Source organism: Falco punctatus (genome assembly GCF_963210335.1).
Source record: "Falco punctatus genome assembly, chromosome: 3".
Taxonomy (NCBI): Eukaryota; Metazoa; Chordata; class Aves; order Falconiformes; family Falconidae; genus Falco; species Falco punctatus.
This window is the reverse complement of record NC_137582.1, coordinates 32,472,959-32,497,248: the sequence shown is the minus strand read 5'-3', so window position 1 is coordinate 32,497,248 and position 24,290 is coordinate 32,472,959. Positions and strand designations below refer to the sequence as shown.

At 39.3% G+C, this 24,290-nt stretch overlaps 1 protein-coding gene across 16 annotated transcripts in view; it reads right to left on the bottom strand.

The window, feature by feature from the left end:
- Positions 1–24,290, bottom strand: part of RUNX1T1 (RUNX1 partner transcriptional co-repressor 1) — a 206,604-nt gene that overhangs the window by 18,221 nt on the left and 164,093 nt on the right. For all 16 annotated transcript variants that reach the window (XR_013927275.1, XM_080381738.1, XM_080381740.1 and 13 more), the window contains 5 exons: positions 20,240–20,421; positions 12,272–12,522; positions 10,929–11,014; positions 10,112–10,313; positions 1,261–1,329 (listed from right to left, as the gene is read on the bottom strand). Coding sequence is in view for 15 of the 16 variants with exons in the window: in XM_080381738.1 (XP_080237864.1) it covers positions 1,261–1,329; positions 10,112–10,313; positions 10,929–11,014; positions 12,272–12,522; positions 20,240–20,421 (790 nt within the window). In the remaining variant the exon portion in view is untranslated. The remainder of the gene's footprint in view (positions 1–1,260; positions 1,330–10,111; positions 10,314–10,928; positions 11,015–12,271; positions 12,523–20,239; positions 20,422–24,290) is intronic.

Genomic DNA, 24,290 nt, shown 5'->3' with positions numbered 1-24,290 from the left:
TTCTTAGTTTTCATTTAAGGTGTTAACATAAATACAGCAAAGCAAACTATAAAAATACTTTTAGACATTGAGTTACAAAGGCTATACTTTCCTTGGACAAAAGAAAAATATGTAATTGTTTTGTTTTTCATAGGAAACACAATGGTTCCAAAAGTATTAACATACTGACAAATGTAGACTTCACATGATAAACCCACATCACACAAAAACCACAACTTCTTGTCTGATGCAACGATATGCTGGCATAACATTTCTACACATTATGTTCTGTGTCTAGTTTAAAATACTAGTTTAAAAATCTAGTTTAAAGCAGCAAGTGGTTATGGGAGATTTTATCACAAAGCATCAAAACTGCTGCATATTTCCCATTTAATCATTAACTCCTGCTCAGACAGCTGCTGTAGACTTCACGGTTATACAGGTGTTCAAAAGAACAGGGGTATGAGTATATACATACAAGCTCAACTACTTCACTGGAGTTCAAGAGCTACCGGCCCCTGTGAAAACGAGGAAGCTCTGATATCAATGTGCTAAGAGCAAAGGCTTAGCTCCAGCACGGCCATGGGATCCTTACCAGAAACTCCTGTGCTCAGGAAGAGTTTCAAGGTGTTGAAGAAAACTCTGCACAACCACAATGTCCACCCATGGTGCTTCCCAAGCTTGGGGAAGACACTGTCAATGCCCGTACAACCACCCAGAGCTGCTGCAGAGATGCGATCCTGCTTACTTCATTGAAAACTTTGCAGGTTTATGAGCACAGACTTCACCAGGGGCTGACAGGCACAAAATCTTTTGAAAATTAAGACTTGGTACATTGCATCGCAGAAGGGTTTTCTTTAACAGATATACTTAGTTCTTTTCCCCTCCTTTGGGAATTCTTACTTTAACTAGGGAAGAACCTTAAAGCTAAAATAAAAAAATAAAATAAAATAAAAAAAAATAAAAAATCCCACACAAACTTTTTTTTTAATTGCTAATAGACTGAAACTCTAACATATCAAGTTTCAGCCTGAAACCATTATAACCCCTGAAAACAGAGTCCTTAATGGAAGTAATGATATCCCCTGAACTATAGCAGCAGATGCCTCTATTATAAAGATTATTTCATGTCCTGATCAGTTCCAGTTTAAGATTACTAAACACAATTTCTTCTTGTTACTAGTAAGCCTCCCCGCCCCCCGCCCCATTCCTCACATCAGTGCATTAACAACTGCACACAGCTGCCAGAAAACTAAGCTGGTGTTTTTAAACAGTTCTTACCAGCTTTCTTCCAGATCTCCTCTGGCACGTATCCAGACGCAGGCCTGTGAAGGAATTCCCGATGTGATTCTGCAGGAGGAGGGAGTGTGGAGGGAAAAAGAAAGAGCATCATAAGCAATGCTTGCTTGTGGAGAACAAGGCTTCGAGAAATACCTTTTCCCTTTACTTACTGCTCAGACAAAAAAAAACACATGAAATTTTTCTTTACTCGAAACAAAACAGATGCCGTGGCTGTAGTTCATGACTGTCACATAGACCAGATCAATGTTTAGGGCTTGAATGTCTCATCTTAAGCCAAGCTGGGACTAGTTTGCTTTACTTCTGTTTTACAGCGTTTCAAGTCAACTCTATACAACAGTTTCCATGCTTTCAAGGCTGGCTTTGCGAGACCCACACTGCATCCTTTGTCATTATGTTTATGAAAAGGAAGCAGAAAGAGGGCAACGGCCCGGGTTTGGCACTTCTGCCCTGTGAAAACAGAATGGCTACCCACAAGCAGAGATAAAAGCCAAGATGTCATTTCAGTGATCAAATAAGCTGTTCACAGAAAAATAAAGGGGTGTTCCTCCAGGTTCAGGGCTATGCTTTCCTGCATCTGAGCTCATGTTGGCAACTGTAGCTGCACGAGCTTTAGAAACAGAATCTTTACTTTAGGTTAAGCCCCTAAATACATATGCTGCCAAACACCCTCACTGGAGCTGAGGCTCATAATTTACCCATATATTTCAATCACATTTTGACAGTTCCCCCCCCCCTCCCTTTTTTTAAAGTGTTTAACCTCTGGGCCTGAGCCTAAGAACTCTGAAATCAGCAAGATCCCTTCCACACGGACTTCAAAGACACAAGATCAGACAATACAAAAAGAAAACTCACTTTGGCCTCAAATTTTGCATACAGAATCTCAACAGATGAAAAGCTGCTCTTTCTCAATATAATTAAAAACTGATTAACTATTTTTCAAAGTAATAGCAGAGAAATAAAATAAAAATCAAAAAAACCCAGACCTCACATAAAGCTAAGTTCATTGCCTGTGTGACAGAATTCTATCAAAATAAAATAACTTGATTTATTACATGAGATACAGTTTGAAACTTTTTAGAGAGATTGCTTGAAAATAAATGTCATGTTTCAAACTCAGACAACAATCAGAACAGAAGTACACATACCCAGTCTGTGAATACTAATTGTCACTAAATATATTAACTGTTGTATCTTAAAGTTATTATTTTCTAACTTGGTCAAAAAGTAGTACTTTTAAGAAAAAGCTTGACTCACTGAATCATTAGGTTTTGCAAATCGTTTTGTACATTACCATACATATACATGTAGTACTGTTTATATACAATAGGTTACAGAAACTGAAAAACAGTTAAAAGATGACATTTAATATTGCACATAGCTAACAAAGGTGGAAATAACAGGGGCTGTTTCAGCTACACAGAGAGTAGGGAATTGCAGCCCCTGCACGCTGTTCCACAGATGCAGTTTCTAGCACATGAATCTGCAGACGCCGACGGGGTGGATTGAATCTCCCCATCTGACAGGCAGCTGAGTGGATCTCCCCAGCTCTTCTGTTTGTCACTGAAGTACGGGATGAAAATAAAATGGATTTTTGTAGGCAGAATGTCACACCTCTCGAGTGTAGAATGATGGGGGGGCGTGTGCAAGATTCTGCAAAACAGCTAACTATTTACATTGGTTTAATCAACTCGATAGAGGACTTCAGACCTGATGCTGAAAATGGGAAAATTCTCAATATCACTTGGCTTGTACGATTCTGGAGATGACAAATATAATTGTGTACACACTTCTCTCATCCCTTGGAGGGTTTTAGACTTGCAGGCACAGTGCCAGTTCAGTCAGGGACAGAGGCGGCAGCAGCACACATCGCTTGAAAGCTCAGGAAAACCAAAGGTGAAAAATTAAAAGTCTAATTTACTCTTCCTGCGAAACCTGCAGGACAAAACCCAGCCAGACTCCAAATGTAGCAAAAGAAGGGGTTTGTTGCATTCATGTCTTACACTTTGTGTTCAGTTGTCCTGTTTGCTGTTTAAGGTAACATCTGCTGCAAGGGGATCATAACCTTGAATTAAGCTTTTACCGTGGTAGTTAGTATTAAAAATTAAAAGATGTGGAGCTGATATTTTGGTACACATGACTTTCCAAAAATGGAATTCAGTGACATAAATGACCAGATTGCCAGCTAACTGTTAAAATTTCCAAAACATAAACATCAATCAAGCTCTTATTCCAACCACAAATTATTTACATGAGGAATGAGATCCTCTGCAAGAAGACTTAAATCAAGAGCTTGTGAGAGACTTTCCCATAGTTTGGAATGGCACACAAAAAAAGACAAGAAGCACTTATGAAGATAATAAAAACCACATTTTCCAAGCAAGAAAAATATTGTTTAGTCAGGAGTGATGAGTCCAAGAAGATCGCTTTCTTTCTGGGGCTAAACTACAGGATGTGACCAGAGGATATGAGTCTTGCATTACATACTTTTAAAGGTAAGGTCCTTCAGATTAAGAATCACAGAACCTGCTCACTGAAACTAAAACACAAAAGATCTCAACTGGGATGTCTAGCAAACTCAAACCAAAAAAGTAACACAATTGTGTGAAGTCCCTAAAATACCAAATGTAAAAACAATTTGCAAAAATCCCTAACAAGGAAAACACCTTATATTAACTGACTGTCTGACTGCAGCACCTAGAAGTCAATGTAAATTCTGCCTGGAAGTAAATGGAATGAAATCAGACAAAATTAGGGATCGCCTAAAGCAACAAGGCAGCTCATACAGAAAATGACATAATACAAAGTTTTCTTAATGGTGAAAATGCAACAATGTTGTTATGCAGAACAACTGGATGTACACTGCTGAATTTACTTGAAATTCACAGCAAGGCATGGTTTGGAAGCACTTGTTGATAATCAGTCTGATTCCTACTGAATGAGATGAAAAAGCCAAACAAGGGAAATAAAAAGTACATACACATGAAAGTAAGCAGTACTTGTTTGTGAAAAGCTTAAATGAAGTAAAAATAAAACAGATTTTGAAATCAAAAATATTCTTTGAATTTTGTATTTTGATAGCAGCACGAAAGTTGTTAGACTGGGACATAAGAATACACATGAGGAAACGACACAAAAATTGGTCTTGGTTTCAGCCCTTATTCACAAAAGAAAATCCTGTTGTCACAATATGGTGCTGGTTTCTACATGGGCCCTGGTGTATCTATTTCAAGAACGCATTCAACCGTAATAACAATCGACAGTTAATTGAGCAACCAGGTTTCTGGAGTTTAATGAGTAGGAGTATCTTGTAGACTGCTGATTTCTGGTGGTTTTAAGATAAAGAGAATAGGTGCTGAAAGTACTGAAAGAGAGAAGGACATGAAGACTTGTAAAAGCAGAAATACAAATGGGTCTGGGAAGTGAAACTGAGACAAAAAGCTAGGACCAAATAAAGGATATGAACTCTCATATGATAATAACAACCAAACACAAGAAAACAGACTAGAAAGATCTAAAAGGAAAAGATGTGTTCAAAGCTGTCAAAAAGCTTAATCCACGTTTGAAAGAAGGAACAGAAGATGGGTTGACAATACAAAAGGATGTCGAGGGGTTTATCACTGGACCATGACACCCAAGCCTGTAATAACAAAATATTAAGAAATGGAGATGAACAGCTAATCTTTGAGGATCTTTTAGAATTTACTGTATTTATGAAAATACTGACAGTGACAGCAATACCCTATATGCCATAGTGAGCATTAGGGATCAAAAATAATAAAAGCTGCATATAACCAGCCCTGAACTAAAGATTACTTCATATATGAAATATATATTCATTTATACGTATTTATATGCTTTTCATATTTGATATGCAAGCTTTGCTTCATTCTACCCTATAAGAAATGCAACACCATCGGTGGGACACAGACAAACAAAAAACTTCTCAGAGCAACAAATATGATTGCCTTGTTTGTGAAAGTCAAGCTCAAAAGTGTGCCACTCCTATTAATGAATTACATAGATACAAATCTGAAGAAGTGCAATACTGAATGAGACTACCTTGGTAACATTGTTGGGGGAGCACGAGTTTAAGTATTTTTACCTACATCTTTGCCGTTTTTTTTCTCTCTGATACATTTTCGTGGCTATTACAACACTCCCTGAACACGTGAAATTGTGTTAAAAATGTAGTTGTGTTCTCATTTAAAAGGAATAAGAAAAGGAAAACCACAAAGGTACTGTATTACTGAATCATCCTCAGCCAAGATAAAGCCAGAACCAAATACTGAGAATACAAACACAGTGTTTCTGCAGCTGTAGCCCTATCTAACAGCATGCCATTCAGTATGCCACAATCCAACCCAAACCTCCCGTGTGCAGCCAGTGGATTAAGAGCAATACTTAATATCATCAGTGGCCAGTAATACAGAGACTTCACAATCTAGAATTATAAGTTATAAATGTTACTGTGGTATTCACAGCATTCCCGTTAACTCATGTGGAGAATAGCATGCATATCACAGCGATGCTGATTATCTGCAAATGGCAAAGGAAAGATTTTATAATCACATGAATAGACAGACATGTATTGGCAAGATATGTCCTGGCTAACACTGGAAGTATGAGGGTGAACAACCTTAGATAAAATATAAACTAGTTCTGAAAGCGCTAACATTTTAAAATGTATTAAGAAATGGCTAACCTATGTGTTTTTTACAAATTCATACACTTCTGAGAATCCTAGCTTTCTGGGGCAAATCCTGCAGGTACTGGTACTGTTCAGTTGGAGGTTTTAAACTCTATTTTGTAAGATTTTCATTCAGATAAATTCAACAGACACAAAATATCAGCATTACTGCAGACCTTCTGATGTGTGCCTACACCACTTATCTAGAGCCACAGCTGCACTCAGTAAGGTTATAGATCTTGTTTATAACCCACGATGTTGAAGAACCCTCATATTTAATTTATCCAACTGTGTGTATTTCAGTATACGATGTCTGATATGTGTAATTATTCACTATTAGGATGAAAGTTGCAGTCCTGCTGCAGTATGTAGTACTGAAATTCTTCAGCAGAAATGGAGGAGTTGGATGATGTATTATTCACTTCATAGACCATCACAGTTCATCAAGTGAATATATATGAAGTCTGAGTAATTTTTAGACTTTCATAAACATGTATTATTCAGACTGAAAAGAACGGACCCATCTTACCTTCAACACACTCTCGGAGAATAATGAGAGCTTGTAGCCTGTTGTGGCTGGCTAATGTGTGTATTGGATTACACTGCATTAAAATGAATGATCAAGTATTTCATTTGATTTCTTAATTAAAATTATCAACAAAAATATCTGTCAGATATTGCAAACTGTCAGGATCAACATGATTTTACAGGGATGGCAAATTAAAAGAAGCACAAAAATCTCTGTAGGAAAAAAGGTCTACTGGTTCAGAATGATGACCAGAAATTTCTTCAATTTCTTTTGGACTCTATCTATGCTAAATTTCATTTCAGAGTATTTCAGCAACACCTGTCTATGAAGACTGTGGCATAATGTTTACAGTAAGAACTTATCACTTCAGTGATGATATTTTAATTGTAAAGAAAAAGAAACAAAGGCACAGACAATGTAGCCATATGGCTTCCTTTTTCTTCCTTGTGCTAGTGGAGATGACAAGATGGATTTAAAGGGTGGATTACCTCGTTTAAAAAAAAAAAAAGTACAAAGGGGAATCACTGACATTTAGAATCCCTGCAGCAAAAAACAATATTTACATGTTGTGGCACTTTAATTAAAATATTGGTGAAATTTTCCAACCCCTTCCTCCTCACTTCAAAACTAAAATAAAATGCCCTGAACAGAACAAAGTCTCAAGGCTCACAGACACTGCTTCAGTTTTATTATACCTCTGAATATTAGGTGCTTTCGTTTTTTAACCAGATTACTACCAGATTTGAGGAAATGTAAGGATTATCTTCCCACAGACTCTGAAGTAACTATTTTCTGCCTCACACACCTGACATAAAACTACGTCTTGCCAATATTTAAAATTGACGTGAATGCGACATCACTGAAATGATCCAAGTTTCATGTCCATGAGTCTTGGAAGAAGTTTTTAAAGCCAAATAACCAAAATGGACATGTAAACAGTAAAATGGACTCACTCTAATCCAAGCAGTTCAGTTGTACCCGTAGTACGGCAGAGCTGACTGGTATGCCCCATGCCAAAGGCTGTATAATATGCCTTTTTAAGCACAGACTTTGCTGTTTCCAAGAATTCATCTTGACAAATACACAAACAAAATGATAATCATAGAATCATAGAATGGTTTGGGTTGGAAGGGGCCTTAAAGATCATCTAGTCCCAACCCCCCTGCCATGGGCAGGGACACCTTCCACCAGACCAGGCTGCCCAAAGCTCCATCCAGCCTGGCCTGGAACACTGCCAGGGATGGGGCATCCACAGCTGCTCTGGGAAACCCCTGCCAGGGGCTCACCGCCCTCACAGTCAAGAATTTCTTCCTAATACCTCATCTAAATCCACCCTCTTTCAGTTCAAAGCCATTATCTCTTGTCCTATCACTACATGTCCTCATAAAATGTCCCTCTCCAGCTTTCCCGTAGGCCCCCTTTAGGTACTAGAAGGCCGCTATAAGGTCTCCCCGGAGCCTCCTCAGGGCTGAGCAACCCCAGCTCTCCCAGCCTGTTCTCACAGGAGAGGGGCTCCAGGCTTTTGATCACCTTTGTGGCCCTCCTCTGGACTTACTCCAGTAAGTCCATGTCCTTCTTATGTGGGGGACCCCAGAGCTGAACATAGTACTCCAGGTGGGGTCTCACGAGAGCAGAGGGGGAGAATCACCTCCCTCAACCTGCTGGTCATGTTTCTTTTGATGCAGCCCAGGATATGGTTGGCTTTCTGGGCTGCAAGCCAAGACATTGGCCGGTCCTGTTGAGCTTCTCATCCACCAACACCCCCAAGTCCTTCTCCTCAGGGCTGCTCTCAATCCATTTTCAACCCAGCCTGTATTTGTGCTTGGGAGTGCCCAGGACCTTGCACTTGGCCTTGTTGAACATTGTGAGGCATGCACAGGCCCATCTCTCAATATCAAGATCGTGAAGATCAAACAAATATGTAATACAGGGATCTAATTGTGTGTTTCAACTTATTTTATCTTTTGTTTATGTTGTGGTTATGACTATTTTTCTTGGATTGTACTACTATCTATACAGTTTTGATTAATGTCTCGAGCTCCAGTTTCTTTGAGGAAATTATAAAAACTCAGTTTCCTTTCATTTTTTTTTACTTATTAACTAAACTTACAAGCACCATGGCCTGCCTCATTTTGCATCATAGCTTTACTAGAGAAGGGTGCCACTGCTTTTGATCTAGGGGCTTCCTCACAAATGTTCTTTCCTAAGATGCAAATGTGATTGACCTTTCAGATGCTGCGTTTATGAGTCTTTCTTGACATTACATTTAACACTATTCGTACAAGCCGTTACCTGAATTCTTTTTTTTCTGAGAAGGGCTCCTCTAGGGACTAGACTTCTTACTGAAGCTGGGAACAGCATTTCCATAACCCCTCCTTTTACTGACTGAAGCTAATTTATAGAGCTATTGGCTCAAATCATTTGACACACATACAAAAAAAAGTTTGTTTGTTATCAAGATGCAATAAATGTTACAGTAATAACTCTAGAAATTTACCAAAAGGAAGACAGAGAGAGCATTAGCTTTGATTTTCTATTTGCAAATAAATGTTTTAGATTTTAATAAGTTACTCTTAAGGGCAAAAGGAAAATACAGCTTTAAACAAAATATAGTTCCAAAATAACATACATGCGCAGTTCTACTAATGATCAGATTACGACGATTTTGAGTAGATGGCATTCAATATAGACAATTTACTTTTTAAAAGATAAATATTAGACAAGCAATCATAGTCTGCTGTTCTGTTCAAAAGAGCAGAGAACAATAAAAGGCATCACCAAGATGTGTTTCTTTACCACAACTGCCATAAAAGTGAGGGGATGGGGCAGAAGCAGGCCAACATTTTAGTAATTACAGAAAGCCCACAAAATACAAGCTTGTTTTTATAAAGCAGTCAAGGTAGCTGGAGGTATCACATGAGCGTGACTGTGAAGGTCTGCAGGAGGTGAAAGTCCAACTGTTTGGTCTGCTCCTTGTAAGTGGGTTTTGCAGCTCGAGCCAAGCTCTGAGCGATGAGCAGTGCCTGAACTAGCTCAGACACACCTGTGCGAGCCGCAGCAGTAGACACAGACCTAGAAGAATCATGTGTGCATGGCTGTGGGCATCCCAGATGTTGTTTCTTTCTTATATGGAAAGCAAGCACAGCTAAGAAGTGCCCATATCTTTATATCTCACTTCATTTCCTCAGAAAGACAAATTCCAAGGTGTCATTTGATTCAAGAAGGTGAAAGCCCTTAGTTTTGCACTGATAATCCAGAAGCACCTACAGATTTCTTTAATCATGCAGGCAAGGGAGGGAGACAGAAGGGACGGAGAGTCAGTGCACATCTCACTCCTCCGCCATGCCTACATAACAGTCTGTCCTCCCACCCCACCACCCTCAGACACTGCTGGATGGAAAGCCAATTACCAAGCATCACCCAAAACCCCAAGCCATTCCACATGTAAACATGATTATTAAGGCATAACTGTTCTCATTAATTCAGTAGTCAGCAGAGAGCAATATTTCATTGCTATCACAGAAGAAGAATCAAAATGACAAATACAAAATTCATCTAGCACTTAGCTGAGCTGAAGAGGATCAGTAAATAATTTTTAAATGAGAATACTGTACCTAATGTAACTGGATCCGGATTCACTGGGCTCTGCTGTCTGGAATGACTACTGCTGCTGTTACCACCTTTTTTTAAATCTTCTGCATCACTGTACCGCCGTATCCAGTAATTAAGCTCCTCACGGTCTGCTTCTTGACATCGCCGTAGTACAGTGAGAGATCGCCTAGTTTTTTCCACCATGTCCATTATACAGTTTAACAGCTATGCATAGCGGTGGATGGAACAGGAAACAAAAAACAACATTTTATTCATAACCTGACAGAAAAATAAAGAAAACATCAATGTGCCGAGTGCCTGGGTTTTAATAATGAAGGAGTCTCTTCCTGTTATTTCAAATACAGCTGAAAAATTATGGTCTTGTTTTAAGAATGACAATCCCTTCCTGTTTAACTGGTGATCCTAAATTGTACAGATATGGATTTCTGGAGGAAAAGGTGAAGACAAAGAGAACAAGACTGAAGAGACTTGTAGTTCCACCACAAGTCTTCACATGGCAGCACAGAGGCCAAATCTGGTCCAGAACTGATACCTACAAATGTTGTAACAGCTAATAAATTCAAAGAATAAATCCAGTGTGCCCCAGATCCATGGTTTATAGAGTACAGTCTACTCCCCTTTTGGCAGCCCGTAATAATGAGGATACTGCAGGAGGCACTTAACAGTAAGGCCTGGTATGAGTTACCTAGTGGGAACATGAAGCCCTCTTCAAAACTTGTCCTGGGACTTAGATTTCGTTTAAAAGAAAAAAAAAATTAAATTCCTGTCTTAGAAGGGCTCCTTTCAGACAATGATACATAAGAGTACATTAGCCCTTACATGGTCAAGGTGTTTCCACTCTTCTGCCCATTCTCTGTCTGTTAGCCTGTGATCAATCATTTCTTCTTGACGTGTGCCATGCAACCCTGCCAAAAAGGAGCAAACCATATTTACAGTGTTGGGAGTTCTCTGGGGGGTGGGCTGGAGGGAAGAACCTATCAGACAAATATATCATACATTACTTGGTCTAGTACCACCACAAAAATAAATGAATGCCTAAAACCTTTGCTCTAAGTTCTCTTTACCACTTTTCCCCACACAAGATGCTACTGGCTTACTCAATTTAGTGTCTTCAATTTTGCAAGTTCTGTAGGTTGCAAGGTGACCTTTCAAAAATGGACATAACCCTTTCTGACTATATACAATTATTTATAATTTTTATATATATATATATATATATATATATATATGTAATTTTTCATTTGTGCTACTTCAAGAAGTCAGCAAGACAATTATTTGGTAACTAAGTGTATTGAATACTAGCTGTACTTCAGAGAGTTGAAAAAATATTAGTCTAAACTCAATGTTATTTCACTAAATGCAGTAATTACTACCATGTCAACAGAGCATCATTAAGGGTTCATCCCTTCACAGATGTTTAAACAACATGTGGTTAAAATGTAGCACATATATCAGAGCAGCTGACAACATGATACAACCAAGCCAGTATTTATTATCCACACTCAAGAGGAACCGACACTTGTTCTTTGCTTAGCCTCCTCTATACAGATGCTGAATATTTGTAAATGTTTCTCTTTTATTGAAGATTTTTTTAAAACAAGGAAGAATAGTAAGTGCAGATGTGAAGAAAGCCAGGCAAATCCAAGAGCATCAGACATCCCATTAAACCAAAATGTGCTGCACGGGGTGTGGTTGGTGCTTCTGCTGTTCACATCCTCTGCAGACATCCCCATGCTGCACTGCACTCTTGAGATGTCACACACAAAGCACCTCTCCAAAGGCTAGTAACTTTCTCCTAGTCTAAGCTGAAGTCAAGCTACACTGATGTTGTTATCATCGCAAACGTGGTATTAGAAGAAAACCAAAAGACACTACTTATCCTTGCCTGAGAGACACCTGAGTGTCCATGTCATCTATGCAGCTGTGAAAGCACAGGTTCCTCCTCCTTCTGACTCTCTTGCTTTAGAGTGCAGCAAAGACAAAATTCAATCAACTTTTACAAATATAAATCTGAAATAAGGCCATTAGAAGCAGCTAGATGGACAAACAACATCTAAATGGCAGGTATATTGAATCAGCAAAAAAACCCAGTCCATGATACAGAATATAATTACAAGGAAGAGAAACCTAAAAAAACAATGCAGAAAATCAACATGCCTTACCCATAGGTCTGTTTCTGTCCCTGAGGTCCCTGTGATTGGGGTGTCTGTATGAGTCCCTGTAGTGGTGGGCAATGGCCATATCATCCAAACGATAATGTTGAGGTGGAGGTGGGGTGGGATGAGGCAGACCATTGGGCTGATAAGATAAGCCATTATTTGGACTGTACCGCTGGCCTGGGCTAATAGTGCAGGGCCGCTTGCTTGGATGCTCTGAGTGCAAAGGCTCTCTGTCAAAGCCATTTTCTTTGGTTCTGAAAAACAAAGCAAAGGAACTTTAATTTACGTAGTGAGCAGAGTTGCTCAGGAACATGCATCCCCCACCTACTTGTGCAGCTTGAGGAACTAAAGCTTGTTCTTTCACTTTGCTCAAAGTGTGTGGTGTTGGTAGAACATTTCACAACACTGCTTATTCAAAATATACAAAGGACACGTTCACCTTGTCTAACTATCCCTGTAACTTGAGAAACACTAGCAGGGTGAGCCTTCCGATGGAGCAGCTTATGGAGCAGCTTAAAGAGTTGGGGCTGGAGAGTGAGCAGCCTTTGCTGAAATCACCAGCTGGCACGATGGATACACATGTAATTGCACAGCTGAAACAATCAATGGATGCATAAAGCCAGAGGCTGACAAATTCCTATTGTTCAGTAGCGCTATAGCACAGCATGATTAGGGGAAGTCTGCAGTTAAAGAAATTGTGGGTTTTTTTTCAAGAGGCCAGCATACAGTCTTAAGGTAGTGCATGTCAGTGCGCTGAAGCTCAGCTATATGTAATGCCAGGATGAGCTCCCACCAAGATCAGTGTCACACTGAGACTCTGGGCAAGAACGACTCCAGATGATGAGAAATGCTTCCTTCAGAGATTTTTGTACCATCTGGGCTATTCCAGTCAAAGGTGCTGTGACTGTCATTAATTTTGCAGGAAGATGTGGTTAGATTCAAGTCCTCAATAACGTTCAGGATTTCCCGCTCCATTACCCTTAAACAGGGGTTTTATGCTCAGGCAACTTTGAAGAGTTGTCAGGGAGAAGGGCAGTTTCTTACGTTATAGATACTTCTTAATCCAATTCAGAATCAGCTATTGCCGAAGAAGTCTCTACTGTGCACCTCTGCCTGAGAACCTGGAACTCACGCTGAACTGATTTTCCATTAAAATAAAAAAAGAAAGGCTGGAATTACTGCAATGGGTTCAGAATAGAAAAGCTCAGTTTCACTGAAGCATGAGGTGTTTTTTTTTTACCACTGGAACAAACAAAACCTATAAAGTACTAGCTATGAACAGAAAGCTTATTAGATATAAATATCACAAAGTGTTGAGGTTGCGTCCCTCCCTCCAAAAACCTTTATTAAACAGCTGATATATTTGAGCCTTTTTTAAGGAGAACTTTCTCCTCTGTGATTTACAGATAGAATAATCTTCCTAGTAATAACACAATTTTTTGTCACTTTGACAGAGAAGGTAAATTTGATCTAATTTTCTTGTTTGCCTGCTGTTAAAATGAACTGCCCTTCAGCACACCCTCCCCCACAAACCAGCCAACCAACCTCAAGGGACTGCCTGTGGAAGAACAGTCAATGTATTAACTGTTGCCCCTCAATAGGTTCTCCTTTAATGTCAATGAGAGGAAGGATGAAACCAAATCTTTGCCAATATCCACTGGGATAGAGGATCAAAGTAAGATCTGGCAATTACCAGCAGGAAATTAAAAGATGGATTGCACTGTTTTCAGAAGAGGTAAAGAGATTTTCCAGGGACCTCACCACAATCGCTAATGCCAGAGAAGCTGCAGGTATATATATTTTATTATACCTTAACTTGGCAAAGAGGGGAAACTCACCAATACAGCAGGGCAGCTACTCTAATTTTGGGCAGACATGTAAGACATTGTTGAAGTGGATTATGTACCTTCTTCCAAAGCAAATGCAAAATGGCTGTGAGAACTTCTAATCAGAGGAACTGAAGGACCATCATATATTTTCAACCACTTTTGGCACAGTGGATCTGCTTGCAATAACTCCCAATGGGTAGTGATGGTTTTTTGACAGCTCTCCAAGATAAGTTTTGTATTTAGTTGTTGGTGTGTGTTTTCTTTGCACGTATCTGCTCATACTCAATGTCCATGTCTTTCAGTTGTAAAAATACTATGAAAACAAAAACTGGACTTTCCTGCATGCACAAGCCAAGCTACACATTTGCCAAATTCTTTAGTGTTACGGTTAGAATGACCTCTACCTAAGATGGGGAGGGCGCAAAATCAGAAACTATAAATAATTTAACAACTTCATTGACTTTCCCATCACTCAGTGTAGGAAAAGCAAATTAGGAAACTGTGACAAGTAGGAATTTAGTTTTCCTTTTCTGCACTATAATTAGATGCTAAAATCATATATTTCCATACAAATGTACATATTTGCACCTTACTGTACAGGTACTTCTGTGGTTTCTTAGGAATGCTTTGTACTTAAATTACCTTAACTAGAATGCACTGCATTAGCTTGAACAATACACCAGAATATCCATTTTCTTCTAGAACCCTGAGTTCAACTAACACAGAAATTAACATTACTACTGAAAACATATTTACTGAAATTAAATCCCTATTTTTGTTGTTACATTGGGTAACAGCTGTCAGGTGTTTTCTGGATACTAATACCTTAATTCTACAATTTGTTGTTGTGTTTTTTGCACTGACCAAATAAACAACTTAGCAGAATACCAGAATAAGACTGCATAAACTCATTTTGTCGTTTTGACCATTTAAAGTACATTAAAAGGTAACAACTTCCAAAGCCTCATCAGAACAGGAATCACTGGCAAATTTACTATATCTGAATATAGTGATTAAAAAAAAAGTGCTGCAGAGTTCCATAATTCACATGTCCTGAACTCAAGCTACTATTCTGCTTCTGATCTCAGTCCTACTCATTCTTCCAGGTCTCACCCTCCTTGGGACAGCAGCACGTCCCCCGGTGCCTGAGGAAGGAAGCACTCCTGTTTCACAGTGACTGCCAGACCCATGTGAATACTAGTTCCAAATCCCAAACCACCACAGTTTTCATCTGATTTTTACCCGATCCACCTGATTTTGCAAATTTTCATTTCAGTTTTATGTTATTGCAATTTAGGGATAATTTCCTGGTAGGAAATCTGACCATGCAAAACTACCTTGGCTGGAAAATTTTCACCTTATCAAGACTATTACAACAATTTCAAAGAACACTGAAGTCAGCTTGCAAGAAGCAGGCAATGCTGGTCATCTGCTGTTTGTCAAGATGCTTTGATTTAAATTGGACTTCCACCAATAAAGTCTTGATGACCAAACAAGCGATAATGCATTGCTGGAATAGAATACTTCTTTATGATACTGTGTAACAGAAAAGATTTATATTGCCTTGCTAACAGTTCATATTAAGACAATAATTACACATGGCTTACAAGGAACATAGCTATAAGAGGGCTGAGCAACCTGTATCTTATTAAGATGTGGAGGAGCTTATTCAAATAAGAAAATTTACCTAAAAGAATTATCAAAGTCAGCCTCTGTGCCCAGGTACCTTTAACATCAATTCCTTGTCAGGAGTGCTAAGGGTACAGCAAGCGCAGCAGCACTTTCTAAAGTCACCAAACAATTATGGCCACTTTTGTTTTCTTCTCACTCAAAAATAGAGCTGTTCTAACAGATTTTGTGGCTCTCCTATATCCACTTTCCAGGCAGCTGTCATAAACGTGGACTCACTATATGACAAGCTCATGTGCCATACAGCCCTTCCCAGCAAGCTCAAAGGATAACTAATTAGCAAAAAGTCTTTTGTGGTTAACGTATTTAAAATCATGTTATTTTTAACCAAGCATTCATTCACCAAAATAAAAACTCACATTGGTCCAAGTTCCTTTGCTTTACTACAGTAGAATGTAAACTCCAAAAGTTGTAAACAAAATATAGTGAACACTTTGTTCATGACATGTCATGAACAAATTACCAAAATGTGTTGTCTCCTCAGGTGTCAGTTTTTCTCTCTTGCAGTGACTGATGGTTCCCAGTGTTATTACAGAAACAGATTGATCTTTTTAATGAGCTAGTTTAATAGACTCCAAAATCTCACCGTGGCTGCTCATCCGTGTCAGACCATATGCACCAAGAAAACATTCAGTAAAACATGAAGCTCTGCTGTCAGATTGCTCCATAAAACCTCACATACAGTAGACTTGGATATGCAGATAAATAACCAGAATTGGAAAATGCATATGCAAAAAAGGTTCTGAAATTATAAGCAGAAAAAAAGTACTGTATATGGATTTTGTTTTAAAAAAAATCATGAGGTGGATGTGGTTATGTACAACACAGACATTCCACTTCCTTTGCTAATCCCTCACTGTATTTTCCCTCTATTGGAATCAATGGTATGCAGTTATCCATGCTCAAAAGAAAAATGTAAATATGGAAAAATGTGTGTGTGTGTGTGCGCGTGCACATGTGTTTTTTCTAATATCTATGTGTATGTAACATATATACATACACACATATACATGAGATAGATACATTGATATATATATATAACATGCACGTTACATACAATGTCGATAGATACATACCCTATCCCTTGGGAAGTGAAAAAGATTCCACAATTTACTTTAGTGGGAGACGTATCTCCAATCAAAATTATTCCAAGTGCATTTAATTCCCCTGGAAAGATGTTGCCTTGTAGTAATTTTTTTCCATATTCTAGCAATAGTCACAGCAAACCCTCCTCTTAAAGGATGTCTCATATCTTCCACTGTATTTTTATTAACATATTTGAAAACTACTTAGATACCTAAACAAAAGGTTTCTCTGTTTCCAGATGTTTCCTCCTGCTCCTCTGTAAACAATTAAAATAATTAATAGTGCAATGAGTGTAAAGTCAGACAAGTATTTGGTTTCAATACTCACTCAGTCTAGGCATGCTCTGACTCTGAGGACAGTTTTTTGTGGTTGATTTACTCACATTACCCAAATTAAAAGGTATGTAAACTCCCATTCAGTAAATTTAAGAATCTTTCAAACAGGATTTTGTTCTTTTTACTAAATCTGTAGTACAAATGTTCTGGAGTGCATGAGAACTCCACTTAACTTGGTTCAGCCAAATCTACCATATCAGTTTATGTTTTTCTGTACAGTTTTAATCATAGTCAATGGAGAAGTAGGTGTGACTAACAGGCTGATACTGCAAAAAAACATTTTTTAAGCTCAAGGCACCATTCCAATAGGTGAGCTGGGCAGTCGTCTTTTTCCAGGTCTTTCATGACAGTGAAGAATCTCAGGGTCAAAAAAGAAAGGATGGGGTTTTTTTGGAAACATCACGGAACGTAATTTCAAAGCAGCGATTGACAGAAGCTGCCAGTTGATAGCTCAGAGAATGCGGGCCAGTGAGACACCCCACATTACAGTCCCTCCCTGGACCCTGGGAATTCGAACACAGGGTCTTACCCACAACACTGGAAGTTAAAACTGTCTGCCCTTCACCCCAAAAGCTGTATTACTACCTGGACAGGAACGGAAAGCTCCCCAAACTGGATGGAACCTAAGAGAGACTTCAGCTGTGAAACCAAAGGTACTTGCTAGCAAACAGAGCCTTCCGAGTTTCAAAAGCATCTATCTGTTTTAACTAAAAAGAAACACTGCAAACAAAATTCATAAACCAGACTTAAATCTCTCTAGGCCTGGCCCTCAGTTTTAATTAAAAGATGAAGGCTGAATTTAAAGTCCAATATTATTCTGATCTGATGGTCCCCTTATGGGCTACTCCTATGTCCTTTTTGCTATAAGACTAATACAGGGTCTTTTCATTACTAATACCTGCACCACCCATCCCCTCTCATGCAACCAGGTGCAAAGGTACCATAGGTGAGACTGTACTTATTACAAAATAACTGAAATGCAATACTGTCAAACTGGGTCTCAAAGGGTAGGCGAATCATTTCAGAATGCTAAGGAAGAAAAATAAGGGAAATATTGTATTGTCCATTTCTCCTTTATGGTCTTATGCAAGAAGCAAGTAATACTGCTACTAACTGGAAAAAAAAACTAAGCTAGGAAGGCACATCCCTCTTTTCCTCAGTATTCTTTCTCAAGCATGACCTCACAAGGTTATGAGATAATTTAATGTGTGTCTATCCACTTGCAGGAAAAACACTGTGTCTGCTACTGACACTGGACTACAACATGCTGAACAAGATGCACTAGATTTTAAGAGGCCTTTTTAATAGATGTTTTAGCACACTACTCTGCAAAGACTGAGGATCTGCAGCAGAACTGCCCCAGGGAGCTACATTTTGGCTTTGGAAATGTTCTCTCTTTGCATGGAGTTAGACACTGCATGGAAAACGTCTGAAAATTAATCATCTTTCTTGCATGCAGTTAGCTTTTATGTTAACACTGATGGCTGTTTCAGTTTGGTCTAGTTGTCATGGGAAAATGGTGAAAAGAGGGTACACAGAAAAGCGCTTCTCTGTCGGTATCTTTATTTTATTGCTGGTCCATTGTGATTTCCCTAAAACACAACCTAAAGCCAGCTAATTTCAAAGACTTTCACATTTTCATCTATCTAATGGCTACGTTACATTAATTTTCACTTCTGGATATATGAAGCTTCTGAGTTTTACTATGAGCTTTCAGACTTCATTTTCTCTTTGTTTTTGTGCTGTCTTGGCCTGTCCCTACACAGAACTGTCACCTGTATAAACTTGCACGCCTTCTTGACTTTGAAAATCTTCACCTTTTTCATCTAAAAGATAACTAGGACACTTGCCATGTTTTAGGTATGCAAGTAGTGGCATCTGGCAGAACAGCGTTATAAAAGTTTTCCACATTATAAAAAGCATGGCTAACAAAACTAAGAAAAATCCAGTATTTGGGCCTCCCAAAGGTAAAACGTACATGCTAGCTGAATTTCTAACGCTATCATGGGAAGACAGCTAAAAATAAATAGCCACAAGAATAATTTTCTTGTAACACTAAACAAAGAACTTTATTCAAACAAGAAAACCTGTTCCATATCCCTAAAGCTACAGTACTGCACACACACACTTGTTCATCCTGTTTCTGCACAGACTCGTTCTCAGCTCAACAACAAAACAGATTTCAGTGAACATTTCTCCTGTTTGGAAGAAATATCTTTATGCATATTGGATAAATGGATATAGAAACATGGTACAGCAGGAGTCAAAGCCCTGACTGCAGTCTGGAGTTTGCCTCGTAGTTCCCAGTGTGAGTGCCTAGCCACTTTCTCCTTTTCTTAGTCCAAAGCAAAGGACTTGCATGTGGAGCTGGACTGATCTGCTGCTCATCTCATACTACACAAACTAGTAGGGTACTGGCTAGCCAGTATGACTTCTACGTCAATATGACCACAACGTCTCCTCAGGCGATTTTGCCGCCTGCATCGGTCTGTGCATATACTATATTTGCATACACAGAAATACATCTGAACATGTATATTTAGCTGTATATATGTACATATACGTATACATGCGTAAGCAGGACCCGTTGTGACAGGACATGGGGTAATGGTTTTAAACTGAAAGAGGGTAGATTTAAGGAAGAAAATTTTTACAGTGAGGGTAGGGTGGTAAAACACTGGCACTCAGAGGGGTGGTAGATGCCCCATCCCTGGAAACATTTGAGGTCAGGTTAGATGGGGCTCTGAGCAACCTGATTGAGTTGAAGATGTCCCTGCTCATTGCAGGGAGGTTGGACTAGATACAGTTGTAAAGGTCCCCTCCAACCAATACCATTCTATGATTCCATACACACATCTACGAAGCAATCCGGCTGTTGCATAGCTGTAATGAAGGTAGGACCTGCAACCAGGAACACCCTGCAAGTTCCCCCCAGGCACCTGCGCGCGCGCTCCCCCCTTGCTACTGGAGCTCAGCACATTCCATCCATGGGACATTTCTGAGCAGGGCGTGAAAGGCGTGGTGGTGCTCACCTGTCTGGAGTTCGCCTCTTCCCGTTTTCGTTCACATCGAGAAGCAGCTCTGAGGAGTCAACAGGTGAGGTGGTGCTGGCATCCAGAAGCAGCTGTTCGTGCTGGGCGAGGTACTGGGCTGGGTTCTGCTTGGCTAGCCTTGCACAGTGCAGCAGCTCCCGCTGCAGCAGGGGCAGATTGGCCTGCAAGAGCATTGCACATGTTAGGAGGGCAGTCTGCAGGCAGTTTCAACAGAGATAAAGCAGAAAAATCAGAAATCAAAAGAAAGCCTGCTCTGAGATGAACCTGTTGCAAGCATCCTCAGTTAGGTTTGTTGTGGTTAGCTGCCTGAAAGCAGGCAACCTCCTTACAGGGTCAGGTCATGGCTGTGGCGAGTATGCATGGAAGGATGGGACTTAACTGAAAATGGAAAAGAAAACTGCAAATGCTGTGAGAAAACCAGACCTGAGTTCCACATCCTTAAAGAGCATTGCTCTGGCTGACTTCATCCCCTTACTATGCAAAACCTGAGTTCCTATGGAGCAGCAGTTTTCAACAAGTGGCAAACCTTCTTCAACATTTTAATATTTCCAATATTTTAAAATTTTCGGTATTTTCAATACGTTTCCCATTCAGATTGCAGTTAGTACTTATAAAATTGTTCGAAACCATAGGATCTGCAGCTGTGTAAGTTGCCTCAGTCACCATCTTTCAAGGGCCTTGGGGACAACAGGATTGCCCTCGGCTTTCCTATTACACTTGCAGTTACATATTAAGATAAAGATTACAACAAAATCTCATGTTCCAGAGCTTCAGTTAATCACCCAGAGGGCTATGGCCCTTCTCCTAGCCAGATGTAGCTTGTAGTATTTTCAGCCTTCCTCTCAGGGCCCAGTGGGACTGTGGTCATGGGTTGGAGAGTACCAGGACTCAGACACAGAGAACTGAAAATGTTCACTGATCCCTGGGTGGCACGTTTTGTTTGTCTACTGGGGTCATACTTAGTCATACTTCTTGCCAGCTTTGGAATCAAGGTGGAACTGTATGTCCTTCCCCTCAGCGGAGATCGCTACACATCCTGGGAAATATTCCTTTCTCTGCAGCATACGTATGCATCGATACTAAGATAGTCCAGTCATTTCTTGCCTACTTATTTGTGCCATAAGGTAAAGTTCCCCGATTCCTCTTGTTCCATGCCTAGTGGACAATGACTTGTAGCCTGGGGATTTTCGAGTACTGAATTAAATTTCATGACCTTTAGTAACTAGAGATAAGACAAAGAACTCCAACAGCCCCCTTTGCTTTTGAAATAACTCCCACGGAGGAAAAAAAAAATAATTGAAAAATACTTCTGAAGCTAAAAATGTTCTGAAACTAATGTGCAGGAAACTAAACACAAAAAGCAGATGTTCTGGAATGTTTTGAACACAGGATCTTGGTAAATTACTTTGCTAGCATTATAACAATGGCAAATGCTCCAGCACCTGTTGCAGTACCATAAGAGTAAATCAATCCACTGTGCAACAGAATAGTGTCAGTACATATGAACTTGTCAATAGTGGGGAAAAACCCAGCAATTCTTATTCATCTTAGCATGGGAAGACAGCCACTTGTGGAAGATGAAATCTTTTCAGAAATCCACAGAACAAAAATATTTTGGGAAAGTACCAATGAAATATCTTCTTTTGGTTATTAACTGTCACATTTTTGTCCAGGGCTACCATGTAACACAGAGAGAGATTGAATGCTTTTGTGAGCAGGGGTTTTCATTTGTTTTAATTTCACTGTTATTCTTTAAAAGGTCACAGAGAATAAAAGTCAAGACACCCAGCTACCCAAACTGCCTCACACAGCAGAACACAATTGGAGAAGTTGACATATATTTACAAATAAATAGCTGGAGGAAATAATAGGATCAGACCTAGGATTTTAATAGTAATGCATACTTCAAAGTGAACATATATACCATATATGATATAGTGCATATATCATCACATCTCAGCATGCCTGTGAGGTAGAAATGTGAAGTCCCCGCTTTGCAGCTGAGTAATCAAGGAAAAAACCAACACATTCACATTCCTTATCCACTATCACAAACAAAATGGGCCTGTTTCATACATGGGCACTCCTGGCTCGTGGAGACAACCAAATTTTGAACTCTGAAGTTAAAGGTATCCTTTATTCTGAATGGCTTGAACATATGTTCTGTGCATAGAACAGACATGTAAAACTTTTCATATATTTATTAAACATTGATCTATTCGGTTTCTTAATTTTTTAGAATTTCTTATAGAAAACTATGAATGACCTGCCTCATAATTTGGGTTTATAATGAATGGCATCAAGCAACATTTGGACAAAAATTCAAACTGAAGAAAAGCAGTAACTGAAAACTTAGTTCAACACAAGTACTTTCAATCTGTTCAAGACATTATTCTCAGCAATCTTTATCAAACCGTATAGTAAAAAATAACTGGTTTATTGGAAGAAAAAGAATCAGGACCTCCCTATGGCTAGATCAAGTGTACAGACTGCTTCTGGTCACCATGGCCCCGATACACAGCAAGAACTAGTTTTTGGGAAGCTGGATGCAGAATGACGCACTGACACTCTCCCTACTGTGAGGAGGGAGAGATCAGGCTCCTAAGGCAACTCAAGCGTACTCATACAGACTCTGAAACCAAAATGTCCTTGGACACAAAGACTTACGCTGAGGTTCATCTCTGACAGCAGAGGCAGTTCTGGCAATGTACAGCAGCATATTTCTCCCACTATCACTGCCAGTGCCTGCAGACAGACTTCTATGTGTCTACATGTGAGAGATACAAACCAGTTCTTGACCAGAAGCCAGATAATATATGTTATAAAAACACTGACTGCAAACAAACGTGGTATTAGTGGCTTACAGTCCCTTAAAATGTTGCACTTTGGTCTCTGGAATATGCTTCTGCTCTTGTTTTGGGTTGGACCTTACGTCCTTCAAGACTTAGGTAGTGTCTTAGCCTGCTCCATCAGTTTTATAATCACACAGGAAAACATGTTTTTTACCCAGTTGTCAGACCTGTTTCCCACTGTGAAATGAACGGTTAACCAGAAGAGAAAACATTATCTCTGCACCTGCAAAACAAGCTACAGCTCCAAAAGGCTGTTTTATCATTTCAGTGCTCACTCTAGGTAATTAGTTAATAATTTTCTATTGTTGGATGTTCCTACTTTCTTTGAAACTTTAGCAACAGAAATATTTCAGTACAATAATTTTAATTACAAGGGCTTCATTAGAATATAGTACAATTGGGCTTTGCTGCAAATTGTTATAATTGGAAATTTACCTAAGTTATTTACATACATATTTTAAAAATTTAAATTGAGACAAATTTTTGTTCAGAGAGCCCAAGGAACTCAAAATTGTAAGTCATATATTGATATTGATGCTTAAAACAAATATGCACAGCACGTCTACTGAAAAACAGAGCGTTGGCAGTACTGAACATGTACACCATGTACCACTTAAATTTAATAGACTAAATCCTGCTTGATATTAATGTAGAAAATGTGCACAAAAAGGCTCCCAGCCAATGAAGGTTTCTGCAGGTGAATGATCTTATCTTCCTCTGAAGCAGAATTGGTAGAAAGATAAGCAATTTGATGACTGCTTATTATCTGCAATGGATCAGCGCTCCCTGGCGTGAGGCACTATACAAACACATGGTGAAGAGTAGCTTCTTTCCCAGAATTTTTATTACAGAAGCACAAATTTTGGCTTCTGACTGCAATGTAGCGTTTGGTAGACCTAGCAATCTGTGATGGATCTAGACCAGACAGGATATACAGTGTGCAATAGGTTTCAAGAAGGTTTGAGCCACTTGACTTATGATCAGGTAACAGATCAGAGGCAAAAGCTGGGAACAGAAAATAGGTCTGGCTTCAGGAAAAGTCGTTGGGACAGAAGGGACTGCAGGGCCCAAGAGTCTCTTCTTGCCATGGTAATACTGTGGGGCATGGTGGAGACCCTAGCTCTGGTTCTGGGAAGCGATATTGCCATGTTAGCACCATCTTGAAGGCAAAAAAGTGT